At 44.2% G+C, this 23,919-nt stretch overlaps 1 protein-coding gene across 11 annotated transcripts in view; it reads right to left on the bottom strand.

Annotated features, from left to right (window-relative positions):
- Ebf4 (early B cell factor 4) overlaps positions 1-23,919 on the bottom strand; it is a 75,357-nt gene that overhangs the window by 38,172 nt on the left and 13,266 nt on the right. For all 11 annotated transcript variants that reach the window (XR_003952508.1, XR_374450.3, XM_030250437.1 and 8 more), the window contains 2 exons: positions 23,685-23,758; positions 22,570-22,638 (listed from right to left, as the gene is read on the bottom strand). Coding sequence is in view for 9 of the 11 variants with exons in the window: in XM_030250437.1 (XP_030106297.1) it covers positions 22,570-22,638; positions 23,685-23,758 (143 nt within the window). In the remaining 2 variants the exon portion in view is untranslated. The remainder of the gene's footprint in view (positions 1-22,569; positions 22,639-23,684; positions 23,759-23,919) is intronic.

The following is a 23,919-nucleotide window of genomic DNA, read 5'->3' as shown; positions in this document are numbered from 1 at the left end:
TAGTATCAAAGCATATTTTGTGATATGAGCCAATGAAACAGGAGGACATAATAATCTCAAATTATGTATGTTATAATAAATTTTCCACGTGCATGAAACAAAATTGACAGAAACTCAAGAGGCAGAGAACACACAGTAATAATCAGCGACTTTGTTTTATTTATTTATCTAGTTAGGGCCGCAGGGAGCCCAGGCTTGGAACTTAGTGAACATGACCTCAAACTTCTGATCCCCCTGCCTCCACCTTCAATGAGTGCTGAGAGGGTAGAGGTGTGCACCACCATACCTGGTTTGAGCACAGTATACGGGAGGGAAGCCAAAGCCCTGTGCGTGCTAGGCAAAGCTCTATCGTCTGGGCTTTGTTCCAGTGATTAGAACTAGCCAGTGATAAATCATTAGTCAGTGATTTTTTTTAAAAAGATTTTTTTTTTAATTTTATGTGTATGGGCTTTTTTCTTACATGCATGTCTATGCATAACACAAGTGGCTGGTGCCTGTGGAGATTACAAGAGGGCATCAGATCCCCTGGAACTAGAGTGCTCTGAATGAGCCACCAATGCTTTTAACCACTAAACCATCTCCGATGGCCCCTAGCCAGGGATTTCATAACCTTTTCTTAATTACTAGAACAGGCAAAATATCACTGAGGATATATAAGCCTTGTGCGACTATGTCATCTCCTTGGACTTGTTCAATGTCTATTCAACTTGATGCATCAATAACATAATACATACTACTTGCACATGCGAGCAAAACATTTTTTAAAGGTATGCTACACCCTGGCTCATAAAATAATGCTTAAGAAATTCAAAAGGATTCAAGTCCTGCAAAGTATGTTCTCTGACAACAGAATTTAACTCGAAACTAGCAATGGAAGGGTATAGGAGCATCTTCATGTTTCTGCTCTTTATTTTTAAAATTACAGTGTGTGTGTGTGTGTGGTTGTGCATGTGTGCACAATCACCTGTGTGGACATACACACATACACGCACACATGAATGCCAAAGTGAGTGTGTGGAGGCCAGAGGACAACTTGTGTGTGTTAGGGATTGAACTCGGGTTGTCAGGCTTAGTAGCAAGTGCCTTCACCCACTGCGAGCCATGCTGCCACGTGGGTGCTGGGAACCACACCCGGCTCCTCTGGAAAAGCAGCCAGTGTTCTTAACCACGGAGCCATCTCTCCAGCGCCATGAAATTAAAATTTAAAAGTAAATGAAAATGAAAACATTGACGTAGCAGAATGAGCAGTCTGTTACTGCAGGAGTATTTAGGAGAAATGCACACTTTTGAAATTTTATTTTAGATAAAATAAAGGCTTTAAAATCAATGATTGAGCTTCTACCTTAAGAAACAGAACAGCATGTGGTGGCACACGCCTTTAATCCCAGCACTTGGGAGGCAGAGGAAGGTGGATTTCTGAATTCGAGGCCAGCCTGGTCTACAGAGTGAGTTCCAGGACAGCCAGGGCTATACAGAGAAACCCTGTCTTGTAAAACCAAAAAGAAAGAAAGAAAGAAAGAAAGAGAGAGAGAGAGAGAGAGAGAGAGAGAGAGAGAGAGAGAGAGAGAGAGAAAGGAAGAAAGAAAAGAAAAGAAACAAGACAACAACAACAACAACAACAATATGGGCTGGAGAGATGGATCCATGGTTAAGAGCACTGGGTTCTGTCCAGAAGACCTAGTAAGACTCCTAGCAACCACATGGTGGTTCACAACCATCTGCAACTCTAGTCCCAGGTGATACCCTCTTCTGGCCTCTGTGGGCACTGCACACATGTGGTATACAGACATATATGTAATCAAAACACTCACACATAAAATAAAAGAGAAAGAAACCAGAAAAGGCAAATGAAGTTAAACAAAAGTAAGAGAATTAAAGAAAGTATATATCAAATAGAAATCAATAAGATGTGAGCTGGGGATATAGCTCAAATCACCCAAGGCTGGTTCTCTTAGAGCAGCATCAGGCAAATCTAATGCCAAACTGATTAATGGAAACAGAGAGAAGCCACAAGTTGCCAGCATCAGAAATAAGAACGGTGATGTCAGTATGACAGTAGGAGATCATTATAAATGGCTTTACATCAACAAGTTGAACAAGTTTTAAGAAATAACAGACTTGTTAAGAGATACCAATTTCCAAAAGTCATTCCTGAAGAAGTGGGTAAATTCTTTTTTAAAAAGTTGTTTTGTTTGCAAATACATATGCATGTATTTGCAGGTACATATGCCAGTGTGGTGGTTTGAATGAAAGTGCCCCCTGCCCCATAGGCTCATACATTTGAATACTTGGTCCTCAATTGGTAGAACTGTTCCGGAAGGATGAGGAGGTGTGGTCTTGTTGAAGGAGGTGTGTCTCTGAGGGCGGGCTTTGAGGTTTCATAAGACTCATACCCTTTCCAGAGTGCTCTTTGTCTACTGATTGCAGATCTAGATGAGAGCTCTCAATTGTTCCTACTGCCATGCCTTTGCCTCCTGAGTGCTGGGATTAAAGGTGTGTGCTACCATGCCAGACACAAAATATATAGTTTGAAGAGAAAATGAGAACCAAGAAATTTAATATCGGAGCCAAAGCTTGTGCTGAAAAAGATAAGGTGATTAAGGTATGGCTTAAACCAAAATGGAATAAAGGGAGGGGTGCCCTCAGGGCAGGACCCACCCAGCTAACTTCCTATTTGTGAAAGAAGAGGGCCTAGGGAATTTTCTACTCCTTTAAAACAACAACAAAAACTAGTGAAAGCCGTTGCAAATGTGATTCAAAGTTCCATCTCAAGCTGGCAGCTGAACATGGCAGTGCCATTCATGTGGCCTTAGAGTCAGGGTGATGCACTAGAAAGGGGGTTGTGGAGGCTTCCTCCGAGGATAAGGAGAGCTGCTGAGGCCAGGCAATGGGTGGCAGGGTAGTCCCTGCATGAATTCCCTGAGTAGTGATTGTGGGAAGCTGTGAAAGTGAAGCCCAAGTCAGATTGGAGACCCCAACATACTACAGCTGCAGACAGGGCATGGAACCAGCCAGAGAGAGAGAGAGAGAGAGAGAGAGAGAGAGAGAGAGAGAGAGAGAGAGGGAGAGGGAGGGGGGAGAGGGAGAGGGAGGGGGAGAGGAGGGGGAGGGGAGGGGGAGAGGGAGAGGGGAGAGGGAGAGGGAGAGGGGAGAGGGAGAGGAAGAGGGGAGGGGGAGGGGGAGGGGGAGAGGGAGAGGGAGAGAAGTGTGTTTACAGTCAGCAAAGCTGGAGGGGTAGAACTACCTACCCCCTGACATCAGGCACAGAAATACAGGATTTGGAGTTTACTCTATTGGGTTTGGGTCTTGCTTTGGTCCAGTATTTCCTCACTATTTTGATTTCTCCCTTTTACAATAGTAATATATATTCTGTGCTATTTCGGCTGGAAGTTTAAAAATACTTTTTTAATTTTACAGAGGGTCACAATTAAGAGATTGCCTTTAGTCTGAGAAGAGATTTGAATTTTGGATGTTAAAGCAGCAGACTGAAGGATAATGGGGGCTTGGGAAGTTGAACTAAATGCATTTTGGACTATGATACAGCCATGAGCCCATGGGGGCAAGGGAGTGGAATGTGGTGGTTTGAATGAGAACACCCCCACCCCCACCAGGCTCATATGTTTCATAGAACTGTTTGGGAAGGATTAGAAGTTGTGGCCTTGTGAACTCTCAGCCATTCCTGTCACCATACTCTACCATCATGGACTCCAATCCTCTGAAACCGTAAGCCCAACAGAACACTGTCTTTTATAAGTTGCCTTGGTCACAGTGCTCTTTCACAGTGATAGAACAATAACTAAGACAGCAGGCTAATGGCTGCTCAGATGTCTGCCTTGACCACTTACCATTTTATCTTTTGAGGATCTCTTATTGGAACTGAGAACTCACTGGTTCTACTAGCTGGGCTGGCTGCAGAGCCCCACCCCTGCCTTTACTTCTCTAGTGATGGGGTGGCAAGCTTGTGCCATCATGACCTGGTGGTTGTGGCTACTTATTCATTTTACATGGGTGCTGCAGACCAAACTCAGGTCCCCAGGCTTTGGCAACAAGCACTTCACCATCTGAAGCATCTCCTCAACTCCAACAAAAAGATAAATCCTTATGCCAATGAGAATAAAGGCTGGGTGGTACACTGGTGAGTTGTGTCAGATACTTACAGAAGAATACCAACTCTAAACACATTCTTTCAAAAATAAAAGAGGATGGGCTTGCAAGATAGCTCAGCAGGTAAAGATACTTGCTGCTGAATTTAACAACCAGAATTTGATCCCTGGAACCCATATGGTAAATGGAAAGAACTGGCTCCCACAAGTTATTCTCTGGCTTCAACTTGTGCACGGATGCATGCACATATGGATTCACACACATACACACACACACTTGTGCACGGATGCATGCACATATGGATTCACACACACACACACACATACACACACACACACACACTTGTGCACGGATGCATGCACATATGAATTCACACATCCACGCGCGTGCGCGCCTGCACATACACACATGCACACACACACATTAATAAGTGCAAAATTTATTTTTTAAAAACCAAAGAGGAGAAATACTTCCCATCTAACCCAGGAGATATCAAATATTCATATGATATTCAAATATTACCCTGATACTAAAAACAAGCAAATAAATTACAAGAAAACATGTAAGTGTTGATCATGAAGACAAATGTAAAACAGGGCTGGGGATGGAGCTCAGTTGGCAGAGTGCTTGCTTTGCAAACACGAAACCCTGGGTTCAATCCCAAACACCACATTGTCTGGGCTTGGGGCAGACACCTGTAAACCCAGCACAGGGCAGGACAAGGTGGGATGATCCAGAGTTGAAGTTTATCCTTGGTTATATAGAGTTCAAGGCCAGCCTGGGCTACATGAGACCATCTCAAAAGAAATTAACAACTTGATGGGACTTTAGAGATACCTCCACTGTGAAGAGTACTTACTGCTCTTTCGTATGATTTGACCTAATTCCTAGAACCCAAGTCTGATTCTCAGAACCACCTGTACCTTCCACTCTGGGGGATCTAGCACCCTCTTCTGGTCCCCATGGGCAGTCACATACATGGGGGCACTCACAGACAATCATACACATAAAAAAAATAAATGCTAAAAAGTTTTAAATTAAATTAAATATTCTAAACAAATTTTTATTAAATTGAATCCAACAGAATATTAAAATATGATACATATTTTCACAGTACAAGTAGAGTTTATTGGACAAAATGTGGGATTAGTCTAATATTAGCAAACTGTCTAATGTAGTTTAGTGTACTGTCTAATGTAGTTTAGTTTAATGTAAATCTATGATTGGAGCTGAAGAGATGGCTCAGAAGTTAAAAGCATGTATTACTCTTGCAGAGGACCCAGGATCAGATTCTAGCATGCACAATCCATACCAGTGGTTAACAGCTACCTCTAACTCCAGTTCCAGATTATCTGATGCCCACTGGTCTCCTTGGGCACCTGCACATATGTGTTATATATAAACTCAAGCAGGCACATATACATACATGTAATTTTTTATCTTAAAAGTATGCTCACTTTAATAGATGCAGAAAAGGTGTTTGGCAAAATCTAATATACATCTTTATCTTTTTGAAAGAGAACCTCACTACAGCCTTGCCTGTAGACCAGGCTAGTCCCAAACTTGCCAGGGACCTTCCTACCTCTGCCTCTGGGTGGTAAGAGTACAGGTGTGTGGCACCTTGCTCAATCCTATCACCCCTTTTTCCTATCACCCCTTTTTTCTTCTCATTTTTTATTTTAGATGGGTGTGCATGTCACGGGGTATACTTGGAGGTCAGAGGACAACTTGGAGAAGTCAGTTGGCTCTCTCCTTCCACCGCACAGGTCCAGAGACCAAACTCAGGTAGTTGGGCTTAGTGGCACTCTTACCTGCTGAGTCATCTTAACCCAGCATCCGTTCTTCATAAAGATGCCCAGTCACTGACAACAGCGGGGACCTCTCCAACTCGATAAAGGGCATTTGTGAGGAACTACAACTAATGTAATCTATGGGTAAGATTCTAAATGATATCCACCCAAGATCAAGACATACTCATACTCAGCATGACTATTTTGGGAAACAGAGCCAGAGTATTCCGACAAGAAAGATAAGCCAAAGAAAGAAAAATAGAAAAAAGAAAGTAATAAATTGACTTTATTTTCAAATGGGAGTATTGTCTATGTAGAAATCAGATGGGCGTCTTCTCTCAAAGGCTACTAGAACTAAATGTGCAAGTTTGGTAAGCAGCAGATTATTAAATCAATAGACAAAAATAATTTGTATTTAGAACAACTGGAAACCAAAACTTAAAAGTAATACTCATAATACATAAAATAACAAAGTAGAAACAAATCTGAGCAACAGATGTAAAGCCTCTATACTGAAAACCGCAAACACTGCTGAGAGTAAAGAAGATCTAAATGAATGAGGAAGCACAGCTGTGGGTACACTAGCAAACTCTTTATTGTCAAGATATTTTAATTTTCCCCAAATTGATCCAGAAATTCAATGTAATTCCAATCAAACCACTGAGGCCTTTTTCTCTTGGGAGGTAGGGGAACAGAAGGAGAGGGAGGAGGAGAGGGAGGAGGAGAGGGAGGAGGAGAGGGAGGAGGAGAGGGAGGAGGAGAGGGAGGAGGAGAGGTAGGTGAGGGGGAGAAGGAGAGAGGGGGAGGGAGAGAGAATGACTAGGACTGTGAAGTTGGCTTTGTGGGTAAATGTGCAAGCCAGATGCTTACTTTCAACCCTTAGGGCCCACCTAAAGGCACACACACACTAATAATAAGAAAAGTAGTTTTAATTGGTAAACAGATTCACAAATTCATATAGAAATGCAAAGAATGGGGCTGGTGAGATGGCTCAGTGGGTAAGAGCACCCGACTGCTCTTCCGAAGGTCCAGAGTTCAAATCCCAGCAACCACATGGTGGCTCACAACCATCCGTAACAAGATCTGACTCCCTCTTCTGGAGTGTTTGAAGACAGCTACAGTGTACTTACATATAATAAATAAATAAATCTTTAAAAAAAAAAAAAAAGAAATGCAAAGAATGGAGAATACCAAGCAAGCAGGAACATGAAGAACCAAAGCTGTGGCAGGATGGTTCAGTGGGTAAAGGGACTTGCTAACATGACTAATGACTTGAGTTTGATCCCTGGGACCCACATAGTGGAAGGAGAGATCTGAGTCCCATAAGGTGTATCGCTTCCGTATGTACACCATGGCTTGTGAGTGTATGTGTGCATACCTAAATAAAGAAACGAAAAATATTTAAAAATATATGAAGGGCAAAGTTGGAGAACTTACACTCCCCAGTTGCAGGGATTATAGGCTGGGGATGGAGCTCAGTTGTCACAGTGCTTGCCTGGCATGCAGGACACCCTGGATTTGATTCTCAACACTGCATAAAACATGCAGGTGTGGTAGTATATACCTGTACATGCCAGCGCTTGTGAGATAGAGGAAGAGTTCAGAGTCATCTTTAGGTCCACAGGAAATTCAAGGCTAGCCGGTAGTCCAGGAGACTCTATCTCAGAAATAGATGATTAGGAAAATGTGTGTGTGTGTGTGTGTGTGTGTGTGTGTGTGTGTGTGTGTGTTATATGGCAGGCATGGTGGCTCACACTTGTGAAGTAAAAGCAGGCAGATCAACTTGAGTTTCAGGCCAGCCTTTTGTACATGTGAATTTCAGGTCAGCCAGAGCTATGTAGTGAGACCTTGTCTCAAAGGGCAAAAATAATAACAAGAATTATAATAAAGCAGCAGTAACGAAAACGGTGTGATACTCGCATAAAAGTGAATGTTAATGGGTCACTAGGGCACACACGAGTCCAGAAATAAGTCAAAATAGAGAGCAAAGGCAATCTAACAGAGCAAAGAGTCTTGTTTTAAATCATTAGGGCTGTAATAACTGAGTATCTCCTAGGTGAGAATACAACAATAAAAAGAAAAACAAAGGAAAGAAAAGAAGAAAAAAAAAACTTTAAACCCATCCTATCAACCAATCAAAAGCACTTTGAACCAAGACCTCTCATCCTCTACAAAAATTTCCTCAGGGGCTGGTGAGGTAGCTCAGGGGTAGAGCACATGCCTAGCATGCACAACGTCCTGGGTTCTATCCCTGGCATGTAAAGATTAGACTGGGGCCCGAGAGATGGCTCAGTAGTGACAGCACTGGTGGCCACTGCTGGGGACCCAGGTCTGTTTCCTAGCACCTGTGTGGCAGCCCACAACCATCTGGAGCTTCAGTTTCAGGAGATCTGACGCCCTTTTCTGGCTTCCTTGGGCACCAGGGATGCATGCGGCACACTTGTAACATCACACACATACAATGTAAATAAATAAATCTTTAAAAACTAACATAAATGGATCATGAACTTAAACATAAAACACAAACCCACACAATACAGAGGATCTCAGCTGGGAGAGCAAACACAGGAGCCACAGAAGAGAAAAGCAAGCATGTATTAAACTTCCTCCAAGTAAATACAACGGCTGTTCCCCAAAAGGTACTGCTATGGGATTAAAGTCATACACACTGCCTGGGAGGAAGCATCTGCCCAGCATCCATCTGATGAAGCGCCTGCATCTAGCGATGGAGAGCTGCCCTCACTCAACACTGAGAAAAGAACCTACCCAGATAAGGAGTGCCGTGGTGAGGATTCAAACAGCAATTTACCACACGCTGTGGGATGTCAGAGAAGCCCATGAAGAGATGGGCATCTTCAGCCCTTAGGGACACACAAGTTACAAGTACAATGGGACTCTACTACATACCTATTAGGACAGCTAAAACAAAACTAGATCTTCTACGCGTTAATGGGAATGCAGGGGAACAGTAATGTTCAAACACGACAATAGGAATGTGAAATGGTTCCACACCTCGGGAACAGACTGTGGCTTACAACACTAACACACACATGCCACAGGACACCCATTCCACTTTTAGGCATTTTTGCCCCAGAGGAACAAAAACGTTTGTCCATACAAAGAGTTGCATGCATGTAAATGTTTACGAAATTTCATTGGCAATAATATCCCCAAACTGGAAACAACTCAAAAGTTTACTGAGTGAAGAGTCAATAAATACCTTGTCAAATTCATACAATGGAATATGACTCAACAATATAAAGAAATTGAATTGCTGGCACATGCCACAATGTGGGTAAATCTCAAAACCCTGAGGTAAGTAAAGTAGACAAAAAGACCACATATTGTACTCCTAGACTGGCTTTGACCTTGCAATCCTCCTGCCTTCGACTCCTGAGTGCTGGGATTACAGGCGTGTGTTAGACTTGGTGAGGTGAATGCTACATATGAACTTTATTATTTATCCCTATTTCTAAGGAAAACAGTTTTTAAAATAAAGAATAAAGAAACATACTTCTGTCGAGCTTTGGTGGTGCACGCCTTTAATTCCAGCACTTGGGAGGCAGAGGCAGGTGGATATCTGAGTTTGAGGCCAGCCTGGTCTACAGAGTGAGTTCTAGGACAGCCAGGGCTATACAAAGAAACCCTGTCTTGAAAAAACCAAAAAAAAAAAAAAAAAGAAAGAAAGAAAGAAAGAAAAAGAAACATACTTCCTTCTACTTTCCCTGTAATAAAAGGGAAATCATAACATAAATTTAACAATACTTTGCACTGAGCCAGGTACAGTGGCTCTATTTCCCCAGCCCCTGGAAAAGTATTCTAGGAAAACGGCATAGATTTAAATGGTTGTATTAAAAAAGAAAAAGGCTGAAGTGTGGACACTATGCCCCTCCTTAGAAGTGGGAACAAAACACCCATGGAAGGAGTTACAGAAACAAAGTATGGAGCTGAGATGAAAGGATGGACCATGTAGAGACTGCCATATCCAGGGATCCACCCCATAATCAGCTTCCAAATGCTGACACCATTGCATACACTAGCAAGATTTTACTGAAAGGACCCAGATGTAGCTGTCTCTTGTGAGACTATGTCGGGGCCTAGCAAACACAGAAGTGGATGCTCACAGTCAGCTAATGGATGGATCACAGGGCTCCCAATGGAGGAGCTAGAGAAAGTACCCAAGGAGCTAAAGGGATCTTCAACCCTATAGGTGGAACAACATTATGAACTAACCAGTACCCCTGAGCTCTTGACTCTAGCTGCATATGTATCAAAAGATGGCCTAGTCGGCCATCACTGGAAAGAGAGGCCCATTGGACACGCAGACTTTGTGTGCCCCGGTACAGGGGAACGCCAGGGCCAAAGGGGGGGAGTGGGTGGGTAGGGGAGTGGGGGTGGGTGGGTAAGGGGGACTTTTGGTATAGCATTGGAAATGTAAATGAGCTAAATACCTAATTAAAAAAAAATGAAAAAAAAAAAAAAATAAAAAAGAAAAAGGTAAAAATTAACAAGCATCGAATTTAAGAAGCTGGAAAAGAATTTAAAAAAAAAAAAGCCCAATGAAGCAGAAATCAATGTACTGCAAAACAATATACATTAAAACAACCCTGAGATTCCACCTCACACCAGTGAGAATGGCTAAGATCAAAAATTCAGGTGACAGCAGATGCTGGCGAGGATGTGGAGAAAGAGGAACACTCCTCCATTGTTGGTGGGATTGCAGGCTTGTACAACCACTCTGGAAATCAGTCTGGCGGTTCCTCAGAAAATTGGACATAGTACTACCGGAGGATCCAGCAATACCTCTCCTGGGCATATATCCAGAAGAAGCCCCAACTGGTAAGAAGGACACATGCTCCACTATGTTCATAGCAGCCTTATTTATAATAGCCAGAAACTGGAAAGAACCCAGATGCCCCTCAACAGAGGAATGGATACAGAAAATGTGGTACATCTACACAATGGAGTACTACTCAGCTATTAAAAAGAATGAATTTATGAAATTCCTAGCCAAATGAATGGACCTGGAGAGCATCATCCTGAGTGAGGTAACACAATCACAAAGGAACTCACACAATATGTACTCACTGATAAGTGGATACTAGCCCAAAACCTAGGATACCCACGATATAAGATACAATTTCCTAAACACATGAAACTCAAGAAAAATGAAGACTGAAGTGTGGACACTATGCCCCTCCTTAGAAGTGGGAACAAAACACCCATGGAAGGAGTTACAGAAACAAAGTTTGGAGCTGAGATGAAAGGATGGACCATGTAGAGACTGCCATATCCAGGGATCCACCCCATAATCAGCATCCAAACGCTGACACCATTGCATATACTAGCAAGATTTTATCGAAAGGACCCAGATGTAGCTGTCTCTTGTGAGACTATGCCGGGGCCTAGCAAACACAGAAGTGGATGCTCACAGTCAGCTAATGGATGGATCACAGGGCTCCCAATGGAGGAGCTAGAGAAAGTACCCAAGGAGCTAAAGGGATCTTCAACCCTATAGGTGGAACAACATTATGAACTAACCAGTACCCCTGAGCTCTTGACTCTAGCTGCATATGTATCAAAAGATGGCCTAGTCGGCCATCACTGGAAAGAGAGGCCCATTGGACACGCAGACTTTGTGTGCCCCGGTACAGGGGAACGCCAGGGCCAAAGGGGGGGAGTGGGTGGGTAGGGGAGTGGGGGTGGGTGGGTAAGGGGGACTTTTGGTATAGCATTGGAAATGTAAATGAGCTAAATACCTAATAAAAAATGGAAAAAAAAAAAAACAATATACATTAGAAGAAGACTCACAAGGCTAACAGCTTTGTAGAAATAATAAAGGGCTAGGGAAATGGCTCATTACTTAAGAACACTGGCTGTTCTTCCAGAGGACCAAGGTTCAATTCCCAGCATGGGATCTGGGGCTCTCTTCTGGCCTCCACAGGCAGCAGGCACATGCATGATGTACAGACACACATGCAGGCAAAATACACACATACACACACACACACACACACACACACACACACACACACACACACACACACACACACACACACAAAACCAAAAAATAAAGCAAAATAGAAATAATTTAAAAGTACTTTTTCTTTATTCTTCTCTCATACAATACATCCCAACTGTAGCCTTCCCTCTCTCCCTCCTCTCAGTCGCTCCCCACCTCCCCTCTCCCCCAGGTCCACTGCTCCTCCCTGTTAGCTTCAGAAAACACCCAGCCTCCCAGGGATACCAATTGAGCACGGCATAACAAGATGCAACAAAATTAAGCATAAAGCCTTATATTAAGGTTGGACAGGGCAACCCAGTAGGAGGAAAAATGTCCCAAGAGCAGGCAAAATCGTCAGAGATGACACCATTCCCACTGTTAGGAGTGCCACAAGAACAAAGATATATATAACCACATCATGCATGCGGAGGGCCTAGTGCAGACCTATGCTCTGTGGTTGCCACTTCAGCCTCCATGAGCCCAAGAGAGCCCTGAGCGCCACAGCCAAACATTAGGCCGAGTTTAGGGAACCCTGCAGAAGAGGGGGAGGAAGGATTGTAGAAGGCTTGAGTACACCAGGAGAACACGACCCGCAGGATCAATAGAAATAATGTAAAAAAGAAAAACGAAGCAGAAGTATGGGGGCGGCATTCAATGGACTTCTATAATCCCAGAACTCATGAAGCTGAGGCAGGAGGATGGCTACAAGTTCAAGGCCAGCCTGGGCTACAGAGTGAGGATCAGGAAAGCCAGGGCTGCATACCAAAACCCTGCCTCAAACAAATAAACCAGAAATAATAAACACATAATAAAAATGTTGATTTTTCAGCAAAACTTAAGGACAAAGACACGACACGAACATATTAGAAAGAGAGAAGGTTCAGAGCCAAAAACAGCAGAGATTTCTTTCTTTATTTATGGTTTTGAGACAGGGTCTCTATACTATATAACTCTGGCTTTATTGGAAGTCCCTATGTGGACTAGGCTGGCCATCCACTTGCCCATCTCCAGAGTTCTGGGATTAAAGGCAGGCACCTCCGTACCCAGCCAACAAATTTTTAAAAAGAATATTATGAATAAGTTTATGGAAACAAATTTGAAAATGTAGGCACAATTCGTAGATTCCTTTAAATGGATGCTCATCAAAGCAGAGAAAGAGGCTTGGGGTGCAACTTGTGACAGAGCACTTGCCTGGCATGCGTGAGGCCCTGGGCTCAGTGAGAAGGAAAAGGGAAGCTGAGGAAGCTTTCTGGGTAGTGAGAATCAAACTCGAGACAAATTATAACAAAACTTGACAGAATAAATCCAAACTCTTTCAACAAACAATAAAGAAAGAGACCAGAGAAATTTTAATTATTTAAGGCTGGCAAATCGTGGATCCAAATCACACAGTAAAAAGCAAAGAGGAATACTCCTCTCTTGCTGGTGAGATTCCAAGCTGGTACAACCACTCTGAAAATCAGTTTGGTGGTTCCTCGGAAAACTGGACATAGTACTACCTGAGGACCCAGAAATACCATTCCTGGGCATATACCCAGAAGATGCTCCAACATGTAATAAGGACACATGCTCCACTATGTTCATAGCAGCCTTATTTATAATAGCCAGAAGCTAGGAAGAACCCAGATGCCCCTCTACAGAGGAATGGATACAGAAAATGTGGTATATTTACACAATGGAGTACTATGGAGCTATTAAAAACAATGAATATATGAAAATCTTAGGCAAATGGATAGAAAATATCATTTTGAGTGAGGTAACCCAATCACAAAAGAACACACGTGATAAGCACTCACTGATAAGTGGATATTAGCCCAGAATCTTGGAATATCCAAGATATAATTCACAGACTACATGAAGCTCAAAAAGAAGGAAGACTAAAGTGTGGATACTTCAATCCTTCCTAGAAAGAGGAACAAAACAGGACAAAGTGTGGAACAGAGACTGAAGGAATGACCATACAGAGACTGCTCCACGTAGGGACCCATCCCATATATAATCACCAAACCCAGACACTATTGTAGATGCCAACAAGTGCTTGCTGACAGGAACCTGATATAGCTGTCTCCTGAGAGGCTCAACCAGTACCTGACAAATACAGAGGTGGATGCTCTCAGCCAACCATTGGACTGAGCTCCTTCCAATGGAGAAGCAAGAGAAAGGACCCAAAGAGCTGAAGGGGTTTGCAGTCCCATAGGAGGAACAACAATATGAACCAACCAGTTACCCCAGAGCTCCTAGGGACTAAACCATCAACCACAGAGTACACATGGAGAGACCCATTGCTCCAGCTGCATATGTAGCAGAGGATGGCCTAGTCGGGAATCAATGGGATTAGAGGCCCTTGGTTCTGTGAAGGCTCGATGCCCCAGTGTAGGGGAATGCCAGGGCCAGGAAGTAGGAGTGGGTGGATTGGTGAGCAGGGGGAGGGGAAAGGGGCTAGGGGTTTTCGGAGGGAAAACCAGGAAAGGAAATAACATTTGAAATGTAAATTAAAAAGATATCTAATTTTAAAAAAAGAGAAGAAATTTATCAAACACAGATGAACATAAAGGCAAGCATGTTGAACACATGATTGGCAGAACAAGTAGTGTAGCAGAGGAAGACAGCAAATCCTCATAGGCCCCCACACCATGAGTCACTCGGTCTTAAACTGCATTGATGGAGCTGGGGAGATGCTCAGTTGGTAAAGTCCATGGAGCACAAGCATGAGACCTGAATTTGATCCTCAGCATCATCTACAAGAGTCATAGATCACGGACATCTGTAACCCTGGTGGGGGAAGGAGACAGGCAGATCCCTGGACTCACTGGCCGGCCAATCTGTGCACATCAGAGACTTGGTGAGAGACTGTCTCAAAAGGTAAGGTGGAAGAGATGGAGAAAGACATCAACCTTGACCTCTAACTTCCATATGTGTGCACACAATTAAAAAAAAAACTGTTAGTGTAATTCAGCAGATTAACAGATAAGCAGATTGAAGGGTAAAGCTACATGATGAACTCAACACACCCAGAGAAAGCAACACTTTAAACTGAACATCCCTCCATGATTAAAATGGAAAACCACCTTTCTTAACTGAACGAAACATGGTAACTCCAGATAGATAGCTGGAGTTAACATTCTTTGTTGTTATTTTGAGAAAGGGTCTTATGTGGTACAGGGTAACCTTGAACTTGTAGCATAGCCAAAGCTAAACCTGAACTGCTGATCGTCCTCTCAATTGCCAGAATTGCAGATGTGTGCCACTGTACTATAGCAGCGAGACCTTCAAATCAACAACAAAACGACCTAGTGGTACAGGCCTTCAATCCCAAGTACTTGGAAGGTGGAGGCAGGAGGATCACAAATTCAAGGTCTGCCTGAGATACAGGATGAGACCAAGGCCAGCATGAGAAATTTAGTGAGACCCTGTTTCAAAACAAAATGTAAAAAGAGGAATGGGAGTGAGTCCTGGGAAAAAAGAAGAACCAACCAATCAGATAAATAAATATGTCTACATGCCATGTAGCCAAGGCTACACAGTGAGACACTATTTCAAAACAAAACAAGAATGCCCATTATAAACCATGAACTGCCATTTACTCTTATATTCCCAAGACTTGGGAAGCTGAGGCTGGAAGATCACAAGTTTGAGGCTAGCCTGGGTTATATAGGAAGGCCTGGTCTAAAAAAAGAACAACAAAGCAGCCAGGCAGTGGTGGCACACACCTTTAATCCCAGCACCCAGGAGGCAGAGACATCTGCATCTCTGTGAATTCAAGAACAGCCTGGTCTACAAAGTGAGTTCAAGGACAGCTAGGGCTACACAGAGACCCCTGTTTTGGAAATAAAAAACAAAACAATAAAAATAACATGTAAATAATCAAATAACACTCTTTATAGTGCTTGGTTGCTTGTTTTTTGACAAGATGGCTTGGAACTGTTACATAGACCAGGCTGACCTCAAGCTTATAGAATTCTGCCAGCCCCTGCTTCCCCAGTGTTGAGATTAAAGATATGCTCCACCACACCCAGCTTACAATGCTTATGGTACTCAAGGCTATGATTGTAGCCCTACACAGTGCAAAAAAAAAAAAAGTCACATGTAAAAGGCTTGGATAGTTAAAATGGCCGTTTGAATAAACCAACATATGTACAGAAAAGCAAAAAGATCACATGTGAAAACTGGTTGATTATCAGCAAATGATATGTAGGCATGGTGGAAATGTCATTCTTGGTCAAGAGTTCAGGGGTGGCACTAGAGAGGTGGCTCATCAGTTAAGAGCATTGGTTGCTTTTCCAAAGGACCCAGCTTTGGTTCCTGGCACCCACATGGTGGCTCACAATCATTTGTAACTCCAGTTCCAAGAGAGCTGATGTCCTCTTCTGACCTCCACACACATCAAACACACACATCATATAGGCAAAACATTTATGCACATAAAATTTCAAAACAAAAATTGTAAAAGTCCATGGCTGGGTGGCTCATGGACCCTAGGTCAGAACTTGTTGCTGTTTTGCTAAGTGGTGGTCACACTTTCCAAAATGACTTCCACATATTTATGTTTATCTCCATAGACCTGATCTGTTCTCGGCCTTGGACAGGAGCTCCCTTTTCGCGGTGGACACCAGTCAGTGCAGCACAACTGGTCAGAGCGGTAAGAATAAGAGACTGGATGTTCTGCAGAAGGCAGAAAGAATGCAAGAGCCGGAGAAAGGGGTTAATGCTGTCTTTTGAGTGGGATACAGCCACTGCGATCATGAACTCATGGCAGCTAAGGCTACCCGCACAAGATCAAGCCACCCAAAATCCTAACACGGATAGAGTAAATGATCTCCAGGCTCCACTCCTTTCAGAGAAGCTACTTGAAGTTGACCATAGCTGGGAGGAGGAGAATCACTCTTTTTTGATGATGTGCTTCTGGTGTGATTCCCATGTCCCAGTGTGTGATCCACACCCCTATCCATGTCAGTGAGCTGTTTAAAAACAGACATGAAGTTGGGGAGTATTGAGGGGGATTCGGGGAGTGTTGAGGGGGATTCTGGGTGGGTGTGACAAGTTGGGATGGAGAAATCAGGGTAGATATGATCTTATTTTGTTGCACATGTATATGGATTTCTCAATAATAAAGAAAAATTAAAGGTATAATTTACAATGGATATGAACTATATATAAAATGGTTGTGAGAAGGTATGTATGTCTGAGTGGCTCATTCCTTTATATCTTCAAGTCCTTCCTCAAACACCACCTTCCCAGTTCAGTCTCCTGTGACCACTCCATTTAAAATTGCATGTCTCCATCATAATTGTTTTTATTTGTTCCCATTTCTCTATTTCCTCCAAAAAGACTTCAACTTTATATAAGTAGGGTCTAAAATTTACATGAGAACACAACAGGCCAAAATAGCCAACATTTTCATGAAAACGTATAATTACCTAACTCCCTGTGCTTTCTCCTTCCACGAGGACAAGTATTCTTATCTGCTTTATTTATTCTTGTATATATAAAGCTTGAAACTCTTCTAGGGGTCTCTTGGTTTTGTCTTCTTGAAGGAAAGAATTCAGCCAAGAGACATAGACAATTGAAGCAGAAGTTTATTTAACAAAGTAAGCAAAATAAACACTCCACAAAGAGACTGTAGTGGACGGCCTCCAGTCAGGGAGCAGCCCACGAGGTTCCTTTTAAAAGGGTTTTTGTGAGTATTTATGAGGCTAGGCGGCAGATTGATAAAGTCGCCCTTTTCCTCCCAAATCAAGGTAGACCAGATCTCCCTTTTAGAGTGTTTGTTCCCATGCTCCTTTAGAAAATCCCTCTAGATGCATGGGGGTGTCAAAAGCTCAGTGCAGGGCTGGAGAGATGGCTCAGAGGTGAAGAGCTCGTGTTGCTTTTATAGAAGACCCAGGTTTGGTTCCAAGCACTACATAGTAGCTCACAAGCAACTGTGACCCCAGTTCCAGAGGATCCAATGCCCTCTTCTGACCCCCTCTGGCACCAAGCATGCACTTTGTGCACATACATACACCAAGGCAAAACACCCACAGACTTTTTAAAAAGACACAATGCAAGTTATAATGATGTCAGGTTTTTGAAAACACAGACCCTCTGTGAATGCACATGTATGGGAGAATGCCCTCTCGTACCTGAATTTCTGACATAGCTTGAAGAACTAACCTGCATTTTCAAGGATGTTTAGCCACAAAGGCATTCTGATTGGCAGAGACACAGTAGCCACAGTTTTCTTTAGGTACCTTATCTTGAGTTCCTTGTCTACCTGGTTGGTGTCAGAATCTGGTACATACACTATCTACCCAGGGTCTGGTACACAGTGCTGTTCCACAACTATTGAATAAATGAGTAAAATTAGTAACTATATGTGACTTAAAAGTTATACAACCTAGCTGGGCAGTGATGAAGCATGCCTTTAATCCTAGCACTTGGGAGGCAGAAGCAGATGGATTTCTGAGTTCGAGGCCAACCTGGTCTACAGAGTGAGTTCCAGGACAGCCAGGTATACACAGAGAAAACCTGTCTTGAAAAAAACAAAAAACAAAAAACAAACAAAAAAAAAAAGTTATACAACCTTACCGAAAGGCATTAAAAATGGCTGTAAAATGGGCAAATAGACTGTATTCATTGTAATATTACTCAAAAGATATTACACACTAAGTAGTGTGTGTGTGTATTGGTGTAAGGATTTATTCAAGCAGATTCTAAAATTTGCATGAAAACACAAAAGGCTTAAATGTCCAATATTCTCTTGAAAAATGATTAGGGAAAGTGAGGGAATTGCCCTATATACTCTTGCTACATCATCACCATCGTCGTCATCATCATCAATCTATAATGATTAAAACACTAAGAGGTCACTAAAATCAAGTGGGGACTGTGTGTGGCAAACACCTACTGTCCCAGCACTGTACTAGGGAGGAGGTAAGAGGATTACAAGTTCAACAGCAGCCTGGGCTACTCAGTGTCTCAAAAATAATAAATAAATAAACAAGAAAATAACCCAAATAATTGAAAAAGAAAAATGGAAGCCAGGCATGGTAGCACATGCCTTAAATCCCAGCATTTGGGAGGCAGAGGCAGGCAGATCTTTATGAGTTCAAAGCCAGCCTAGTCTACATATCTAGTTTCAGGCCAGCCAGAGCTACACAGTAAGACCTCGTCTCAAAACAACAGCAATACAAACAAACAACAACAATGAACACAACTCTCACTACACAACATTTTGTTTAGCGATTACACAATCTGTGATAACTTCATTGAAAATGAATGAAGTCACGCTTGTCTTCACTAGAGGACTAGAGGAAACAGGAAAGAACCAGGTGTACTGAAGTGAGTTTTTTAGTTTTGTTTATTTTTGTTTAATGGAACCTCCTAGTCGTGGTCTCTAACTGTCCTGTGGAAGTTTCCCAACTACTGGGCTAGTGGGTATGTTCTACTACACTCAGCCCCAGGGCGTCTTCTGTTGTTGCTGTTTTGAAGCAGAGCCTCTATGTAGCCCTAGCTCTATGGGTCATTCCTCTGCCTCTGTCTCCTGAGCGCTGAGATCACAGGCATGCACCACAATGCCCGTCACTCAGTGGTGTTGCTTTTTAATGTTCCACTTGTCTATCAGTACATTCACGGGTATAGACGATTATTATGTTTAGTGATTTTTATTTTATTTTTCTATTGTATGCATCATATAGAATATAATATTTTTTCTTTTAAAAATATTGCTTTATGTGGAGTATTTGCCTGCATGTATGTATGTATACCATGTGTGTGTCTGGTGTCAAAAGACGGTGTTGGATTCCCCTGAAACTGGAGTTATTGATGGTAGTAAACCATCATGTGGGTGCTGGGAACTGAACCCAGGCCTCTGAGTGCTCTTAACCACTGAGACATCTCTCCAATCCCATAGGATAAACACTATAAATAATCTTAGGGATGAGGGTGTGGCTCAGCAGTGGAGTACCTCAGCAGTATTCAGGAGGCCGTGGGTTCATCCTTAGCATCTCCAGGAAGAAATAAAATAATGTTTGTACAAAAGCCTTTCAAAATGTAACAAAAAGACTGGACAAAGCTTACCACAAGCACAGTTCAGAGACAACAGCCAAATAGAGCCAATAGGACAAACATAAGAAAGGACTGACCAACTTCCTCCAGATATATCACTAGGAAACGCCAACTCTTGGAGAAAAACTAGCACAAAACGCGAACAGACTGTTAGGAGAAACACGAGGGTATGCTTAGCAGAGGACAAGAAACGGAAGCTGCTGGGCGGGGACTACTCGGCCCCTGACAGAGACAGGGGAAGTAGGGTAGCCATTGCTTGCAGCAGTCACCTGTCAGCCTTACGCTGGCTGCGGTCCTTGGAGCTTTCGCTCCTTAGCTGTCTACAACCCGGATGCTGCTCCTCTACACCACCCGTGATGGCTTTAATGGCAATGCAGTTTCTCCTTCTGATACTCTTCCTCCCCCATTTCTCCAGCATTTTCTTCCTCTGTTGACATTGCTCGCCCCCCCCCCAGCCCCCACTCCCACTTCTCTGGCTACATGTTACTAATAAGTTCAACCATAAAATACTCCCACCTATAGGTACTCCACCCTCCAGTCCCCCTCTAACCCTCTACCTTCCAGCTTAACTCCTCCTGCCTCGTCATTCATCTCTTCGGTCCCATCAGAACCTACCTTTTCTCTCCCAAAGCCCCTCCTCAGTCAACTCGTCTCTGTAATGCCATCTTGCACACACCTTTAGCTTTCTTACCACCTCAGCTTTCATCGTGCTCAGCTGGCAAGCCCTTTCCTGGGCTCACACAGTCACTTGCCTGTTCTGCGTCCACACCTAGACAACCATTTCACACACACCCCCAGTGTCTCCCTCTCCATCTTCATCCTCAGCTTCATCCTTCCTTCTTCCCAGAGAAAACAAAGTAGTCATAAAATAAACCCAGAAAGCAATTGGCAGAGAATGTCAGCAAGCTCCCGCACTAACTCACTTCATGTCCTCTGTCTTCCCCACTGCTTCCCTGGACCAGTGGTCTGAGTCCCCAGATAAAACCAACACACCAACCTGTGCACTATAGTCCACGCCTTTGCCTAACTGCAGGACATTACCCTAGAAACCCCCCTTCTCTTCCTTGCGTACTGAGGTCTCTCAGCATATCACACACTTTCTCTTGTCCTTACCTACACTGCTCCACCCTGCTTCTCTGACCCCTTCAGGGTTGCTCTGCATGTACTTCTGAACTCTCCGACCCCATTCTCTTTATGCTGTATGGAGTGAGTGGCGCCCTGGCTGGATGTGTACTGCTGACATGGACACCAAAGCATCAGGACCCCAGTAGCTCAGCCACACACGAGTGCCAAAGCTTTTCCCAGGTAAGGACCACAGGGATGGAAAGCCTTCCTTGGGTCTGAGTTCGAATGCTGACAGTGTGTGCAGAGCCGCCACCACCACTCCACTACCCACTGTTCACTGAAGACTGCTCCCTTCAGAGATTGCTCCTCCTGAGGTTAGCTAAGCCTGCTTCCCTGCTCAGCTAGATCTAACAACCCTGCTGCTTCTTCTGTATAACTTCAGCTCCTTGCTCAGCTGTGTGCAGTAACCCCACCCCGCTGCTGAATTGTCTATGATGAGCACATCGAGTCTCCTCTATCAAACTGAGCTTTTCTGTGTGTCTCCCTTTACTCCCTTGCTGCCCGGTTAGGTCAGTCCCCAGAGCTGTGCAAGGGCTTGGCAATGCACCTCGACTCTACTGAAAAACTCCTGATGAGGTCTTCGATATCTTTGACACCGCAAAATCTAATGATCCGGTGATGAGCAAGCAGTATGTGCTGCAGTTGCCTACTTGGGGCATTCTCTGATCTAAGCTCCAGGACACGGCACTGCCCTGACATTACTCTTACCTCACTCTGGCAGCTTCTATTCATTCTCCGTTGCTGGTTCTACATCTCCATGACTCTGGATAAGGGACACCTCAGGTCTAGCCCTCAGAACTCTCCTGTCTTCTGACAACACTCATTCCCCCATCTCAGCCATTCACATTTGTATCCACAACTCTCCCCTTCCTCTAGGGTATGCTTCAGCTTCTTTGTAAACCTCCCATCCAGGTGCTTCGTTAGCCGACTAAACACGTTGTGGCTACAACCAACCTTCTAATACTTCACCCTGCCGCAAACCTGCTCTCTTCCAAATCTGCTTTCTAACGAACTCACTGTCCCAATAACCAGATCTGAGACCTTGCAGCCATCTGTGAATGCCATCTCTCTACCTCTGCATTTGACTCTTTCTTCTCTCCTTATCTAATGAGATCCAGACCCTAAGACAGCTGTGGCAGTGCACTTCCTACTCCTAGCACCCAGAGGAGTTGGCCAACAGCAGAGGATCAGCATCACCGGGCTCACAGCAACTCTACTCTCTAGACTCTCTCCTTAGATGTTCTTCACCATTCTTGCCCACTCCCCCTGTCATTCCCTTGTTCTTCTCTGGCTCCTCTGATAAAGGAGTTGGGGGCCGCATCTCCAGGAAGCTTGTCACAAGGACTTCCCTCAGAGGGCCATGGCTGTCATTTCTTTGATCCCTTATGAAGACTCACTGGCCTCAGAGCCATCCATATAGCACCTCAGGGAACCTCTCTGCTCCCACCTGTCCATGGTTTGCTTAGTGACTCAATCCAGGTGCCCTCCCCATGCCTGTACCTGTCAATAATGACTGGATCAGAAGGCGTCTCATTCCGGTTACCACAGCTCTTGCGGTCACAGCACCGGCTGAAGGAAAAATGAAGAAAGACAGAAAGAAGTGGTGGAAGAAAGAGAGTCAGGGGTGGGATGAGGTGTGGGGTGTGGGGCACTCCAGTGAGGACTCAGGGAGTTGGGATGCAGGTGTGGGGTACGGGGGCACTCCAGTGAAGACTCAGGGGGTGGGATGCGGTGTGGGGGGTGGGGCTCCCCAGTGAGGACTCAGATGATCTGTTCTGTGTGTAGAATTCCTGTGGGCAGGTGAATCTCTTCCAGGGACTTGGGGGAGAAAGCGACGGATGGGCTTGGCAGGATCCTTGGCAGCCTATTTCTAAGGATAAGGTTGGTCATGAAAGCCATGTGCCACCAAGCAGTGGCTCACCTACAGTGTCTCTTGGATGATCACCAGTGAACCTGTGGCTGCACCCTGACCTGGACATGGCCCACATTTCAGAGGCCTTCTCTAGCTTTTTGTTTGTTTGTTTGTTTGTTTGTTTTGAATTTCCTTCCAAGGGTGGCCACTGTCTCAACCACAGGTTTTTAAACATTATTTCCCTTTCCGTTTATCAGGAGCTGTCTCTGAGGCACTGTCGGACTGGAATATCCAGGGAAGCCCTTCAGGAAATGTTCTAGGGTAAAGGAAGGGGGAACTAAGAGCCCTGTCCTCCTCCCCACCCCCAATTTATCTACCACAGAGTTGCCTGGCAATTCTCACACACATCTAGGCAGCTAGGTTTCTTCCAGCAGGCCCCTTAGCGAATCCCAGCCCAGCCTGTGTGTGCCCATCTTCCCAGAGAGCTACTCCCCAGAGTGTTGTTAGCTCAGCTTCCTTTAGCAGTAGGAGGCTTCTTTTGCAAAAACACTTAGAGAAGTCACATAAACAGGCCAGGCTAATGGGGCCTCAAGGAGCCTCTCTTCTGCCCATGCTGTGCCTAGGGAGCTCACCACTCCCCTGCCCAGGCTTCCCCCAGGGAACTGGAGGTGTTGTGAAGTAGGAGCAGGGCCTGACAGGGACTCTGAGCTACATCTGACAAGGAGGTAGGTACATCTTGGGTGACACTACCCATCCACCTTACCTGCACATGATCTCATGAGTGAGCAGCACTCGGCACATCTCAGGATTCTTGTCCTGTCCCTCATAGATGATAGCCTGGGGAGGAGGAAGTGTGGAGGCTCGAGGGGAAGGAGGCTCCTCTCAAGTCCCCATGGCAAGCACAGATGAGCCTGTGGGTCTGCCCAGGAGAGGTCCCACCCCAAGAAAGATCATGCCCTCTGCCTGGGTGCAAGGCAGGAACCTGAAGCCTAGCTGCT

The sequence above is a fragment of the Mus musculus genome, chromosome 2 (assembly GCF_000001635.26).
Source record: "Mus musculus strain C57BL/6J chromosome 2, GRCm38.p6 C57BL/6J".
In the NCBI taxonomy this organism is placed as follows: Eukaryota; Metazoa; Chordata; class Mammalia; order Rodentia; family Muridae; genus Mus; species Mus musculus.
The sequence above is the reverse complement of the archived record's forward strand: the minus strand, read 5'-3'. Positions and strand labels throughout refer to the sequence as shown.